Source organism: Mangifera indica, chromosome 7 (assembly GCF_011075055.1).
Source record: "Mangifera indica cultivar Alphonso chromosome 7, CATAS_Mindica_2.1, whole genome shotgun sequence".
Classification (NCBI taxonomy): domain Eukaryota; kingdom Viridiplantae; phylum Streptophyta; class Magnoliopsida; order Sapindales; family Anacardiaceae; genus Mangifera; species Mangifera indica.
This window is the reverse complement of record NC_058143.1, coordinates 12,048,128-12,053,029: the sequence shown is the minus strand read 5'-3', so window position 1 is coordinate 12,053,029 and position 4,902 is coordinate 12,048,128. Positions and strand designations below refer to the sequence as shown.

The 4,902-nt window shown below is 34.0% G+C and overlaps 1 protein-coding gene across 2 annotated transcripts; it reads right to left on the bottom strand.

Annotated features, from left to right (window-relative positions):
* Positions 1–411: 411 nt before the first annotated feature.
* LOC123220353 lies at positions 412–4,149 on the bottom strand. Of its 2 annotated transcripts, XM_044642546.1 has the most exons (6): positions 4,058–4,149; positions 2,260–3,022; positions 2,010–2,162; positions 1,882–1,920; positions 1,302–1,789; positions 412–1,220 (listed from the first exon to the last, which is right to left on the bottom strand). In XM_044642546.1, the coding sequence occupies exons 2-6, from the start codon at positions 3,017–3,019 to the stop codon at positions 540–542; spliced, it is 2,121 nt and encodes a 706-aa protein (XP_044498481.1). In that variant the 5' UTR covers positions 3,020–3,022; positions 4,058–4,149; the 3' UTR covers positions 412–539. The 2 variants fall into 2 exon arrangements, with proteins under 2 accessions (XP_044498481.1, XP_044498482.1); XM_044642547.1 differs by lacking the exon at positions 4,058–4,149 and having other exon boundaries at positions 1,882–1,911; positions 2,260–3,053.
* Positions 4,150–4,902: the final 753 nt, after the last annotated feature.

Genomic DNA, 4,902 nt, shown 5'->3' with positions numbered 1-4,902 from the left:
TTAGATGGAAACCAATCCTCTTCTCTTAGACTTGTGAATAATACATGGGTTTGAATGATTCAGAAACATGATTATCTGATTTGGTACTGTTAATTAATTATTCTAATGGAGACAAGAAAGTGGTATTACATGGAGAAATTATACAAGCCTCTAATATTGAATTCAATAAAATTCACAGTATATGAATTAATATATGGAGACAATTGGTACTTGGAAAATAAGCATGTTATTAAACATGATAAAAATACATTAAATATTTTAAATTTATATTCTTAAAAAAAACCTAGTACTTGCATAAAATTTATCAGGACAAGAAGTAAAGTATTCTCTTGTTTGACACAAAATTTTAACAGAACAAGAGTAAAATACTCTCTTATTTGACACTCACTGTTGACTTGATGAAACTCAGGATAATGAAAACAGGGTCATACTAGTTTGTAATGTCTTATACACTTATCAGCCTCAACTAACATAAATGTCAGACTGGGAGCTCGGGCTTATTATCGTTAACAGTCTCCTCTGACAATTGACCATCGTTCTCAAGCTGCTTCGTGTGCGATTCGGTTTGTTTGGGAGCTGCTTCGTCTGCAAAGGAACGCTGTCTGGAAGCTGACACGCCAAATCTTAAACAATCTACGATACAACTTGAGCAAAGTATTCTCAAATGCAGCATACATGGGAAAATTAATTAGCACAAATATGCTGATAGGAAAAAATGCAGAAGTATAAATGAGAGTGGTGGTCCAATGTGGCTTTTCCAAACGAACTATGAGCAATAATGTTGCTGCGAATGCAATCATTGTTGCAGCCAATGAAATGAAGAGCAAGGTGAAGCCTATTGTGAGTTTAAGGGGGAGTTCGTGGACGAATTCATCATACTTATAAGAAGATGTGAGGATGGACAAGAACATTACAACGGAGGTTAAGGAGCAGGCCAAAGCAATAACGTCCATGACTGTGAAAAGCAAGAAGAGAGTGCTGTTGAGCAAAATTGGATACCCCTGTTCATTAGAACCTCCAGGCACAGTGTACGCAGCTGCAAAGACCACTGTAGCAACGAGAGCAGACACTGCAGAGCAAGACTGAGAAGTGCCTTTTAGCCAAGTCTGTGCTTGCACGAGTAGTTTATTGTGCTTCAAATTGAATAGCTCGTCGCCAGTCTTCTTTCCGTTCTTGCTGCGAAACATGGCGTAGTGGGCGGGCGTGATCTCCTTTACACGCTGCATATATAGAAACATAACTTACATATAAACACGTTTATTAGGTAAAAATCTTGTAGAAGAAAGAGCCAGGGGGCTTACTTTGTACCACTTTATCTCTTCCTGGAGTTGGTATACAGGTCCTGCTAGGTGACGCTTTGTAGTCTCTCGCTTCATGTCTGCAGCATGGTGTAAGATGGTGTAGCCATTTTTGTCAACCTTTCGGACTAACTTTGTCTTTGGTATTTCCATTTTTTTCACAAGATTGAAGATTTCATATTGACGGTGCTTAATTGCCACATGCAGTATGTTCTGACCCAGATCATTGCAATGCTCAACTAGCCGGGGACATACTTCCAGTATCTTGTTCACAATTTCTACTATTCCGTTTTCAGTCGCCAGGAATAACGGGATTGGCTCATAATCTCCTTGTGAAGAGTGGTCTTTATCAAACGGAATGATTTCATCCCAAGAAGAATATTTTTTTATCAGTGTCTCCGCTAGTTTGAAAGCAAGTTTATGCTTTCTCTTTTCTTCCAAGATGTCACTCCTTACTAGTGCACAGATTTTTTCCGGTAATTTAAGCCACCCTGTTCGTGTTTAGCGACGAAGAAAGAAATTATATAGAATATCTCTTAATCGAACAAAAGAAATTTTTTACCTTTTGAAATTTTTGTAGTACCTTTTTTATCATCACCTGCATTGTCACTGACTGGAAGGCCTATAAATTGATACAAAAGGTCCTTTTAACATATCCTTATGCATACATTATCTTTAATAGAATTATGGAAAGGTGAAAAATATACTTACAGAAATATATGAATCTGTAGAACAATCTGCCCCATTGATATCCACTTTCGAAAGCTGAGGGCATGGTTGCTAGTAGGTGAAGAGAGGTCTGGCCATCTAGGTTTTTGAGTGCTGCTAACGATTCATCCATCTTCAGTAAATATAGAGCCGTTTCTGAGAATATTTGAAAAGAAAGCACATCAAATATCAGTTGAATATATATTTCATTTCAAAGCAAAGTTAAAGAAGCTAGGTGAGTAGAGATAGAGACCAAAATGGCGGCCTGTGATGGCAACGTGCAGAATGGAGGCATCAGGCTTTTTTATGGATGTTTCTCCTTTGATGGCACCAGGCTCTGTGATGGCAACGTGCAGAATGGAGGCATCAGGCTCTGGCTCTGATATCATTTCACCTTGAATGGCACGAGGCAGTTCATTGGAGGCTTTAGGTTTGGGCTTTACCTTGATGGAGCGTATGTTTTGGCGGTGAATATTTTTAAGCTTAGAATATTTTTCTTCTTCAGTCCTTCCTTTTTCTTCTTGGTATATTAATCTTTTGTGAGATTCAAATGATGTTTCAGCTAAAGACTTCACCACCTTTGTTTTCCCAAATGCAGCAGCAAGAAAAAGCGGGGTTTCTTTATCCTCATTCACAGCCTCTTGGAGCTTTTCCCTAGGTGGATCTTCAATATCTTCCTCGAGGAGCTTCCGATGATGTCCGACCAAAGCCTCTACGGCCTCCAGGTTCCCATTGGCTGCAGCCTCATGAAGAGGTGTGTTCCCATTGCCATTTTTTTCTAAATAGCCATGCCTTACCATAGAATGTTCTTTGGAAATATCAAGTAAAAATTGAAGCGGATCTTTACTCTTGCTGAACACCGCCAAGTGAAATGCATTGTCCATGGAGGCCGTTACAGGAAATAACAGCGAACCAACATTTTTCTGGTAGAATTTCTTCACAGATTCCCAATCGTTGTTCAGGGCTGCCCGATAAAGCTCGTTTGTACTGCGCAACTCGTCTCCTGTGCCCATTTGCTTCCCGTGGATGGAGACAACCAAAAAAAATAATAATAATAATCAAAGATTGGTTGAGAAAGGAACCTTAGTATTGCATACTATGTTAATAAAAATTTTAGCAAAATTAAATAAATATAAATATAATAACCCAACTTTGATTATTTAATTAGATATTTAGTCTTATGTGACTTTATCCTTAATATAAAATTATACAATCTTATGATAACAATCATTTAAGTATATAATTAAATATTTAAAATTAGATATACATAATTTTATTATAATAAACATTGGTTTATCAATTTTTTTTATTAAAATAACTGAAATCTTATATTTTATTATTAAAGAAACTAAAAATTCATATTTCCCTAATAAAATAATCAAACTTTATGTATATCTTACTAAAGATATCAAACAAATATAATTAGTATTATTTATTTTGGTTTATTTTAAAAACAAAGTGATTAATTTGGTATCATTAATTAAAAAAATAATGAAATTTAATTATTTTAATAATAAAATTTGATAATTTAAATAATAAAATTTAAAAGTTTAATTCTTTAATTTAAAAAAATATATAATTTGGTATATTGTCGTTGAATACCTCTAAATAATGTTATCCTATAATTATATATATACTCATCTACATACTTCTTTTTAGTGCTTTGATGTTTTAAAATAAAAAGCAATACCAATGTGTAGCTTTTTACATCAATATATATATATATATATATATATATATATATATATATATGCACACATATACTCATTTAAAAAAAAAAAATACGAATGTGACTTTTAGTTTTCTTGTTCTTCCGGAAGAAACCAAACTTTATTATTTTTTAATTAAAGTATCAAACTAATATTCTTACATTTAAAGCAAAATAAACAATATTAATTATTTTTGTTTGATATATGCAATTAAAAATACTAAAAACTTAATCTCTTTTATTAAAAAAATCTAGAGGTTCAATTTCATAAATAAAAAATATATAATTCAATATATTCATAAAAAAAGTTAATAATATATTAATAAGTTACAAATATGAATACCTTGAAGTGGAGAACTCTGTTACCTCACTTGAAGCTCCAGTCGTTGAAGTGCTTCACACGCTCAAGTCAAGAAAGACCTTAATCAAGCATACATTTAACATAATTATATACATACAGGGAATCCTTGTGAATGACACAGGGTATCCGTACTTAAATAATAATGATGATGTTAAATGTATGGTGGACCACATAGTCATAGTTGGTGGGATTGCCACCTGTGAATATAATTTTCCCACCTGTGGTACAGGGTATCCGTACTTAAATATACAGGGAATCCTTAAGCTTGTATTTTCTCATCCCCCGAAATTTTGAATTTCCCCATCAATAATTGGATGGCCCTGATTTTTTTAATATAAAAATATATTTTCTGCCGTTGCTTCTAGATTTTTTCACACAATTCCATGTATTAAACAAACAGTTTCAACTAACCTCTGTTAATTTTGTCAGGTGCATTCATGTTTTGGCTTACATTTCAATTATTGATATGACATGCATTAAACAAAAGGCCAAACGACTATTTCCCACCCAAGGTTTAGCGTTTTCTCAAATGTCCCCCCTTTAACTATAGAAACACCAAACACCCACCCATGATCGGTTAGATTTAACCAAACCCTAATGGTGATAGGGGTAAAATCATCATTTTTGCTATAATATTAAAAATAAACTAAAATAGAATCTAATTTTACCCCCCTAAACTTTAAAAACTAAAATTTTCCCTCAGTCTAAGTTTTAAAAAATCACAGTTTCACCCTAGGATTTGGTTTTGAAATCTTCGACGACCGTTCCAGCTCCGTTGCCGATGGTCTCTCCCTCCCGAAGCAGCCTCTCCTTCCGGCGAATACTTT

Bases quoted from the DNA above. Each gene is read 5' to 3' on its own strand.
- LOC123220353 (XM_044642546.1), bottom strand. From the start codon at position 3,019: ATGGGCACAGGAGACGAGTTGCGCAGTACAAACGAGCTTTATCGGGCA. The intron at 2,163-2,259 runs GTCTCTATCTCT...AAATATTCTCAG, and splicing joins CATCACAGGCCGCCATTTTG to AAACGGCTCTATATTTACTG. The intron at 1,921-2,009 runs GTAAGTATATTT...ATCAATTTATAG, and splicing joins CTACAGATTCATATATTTCT to GCCTTCCAGTCAGTGACAAT.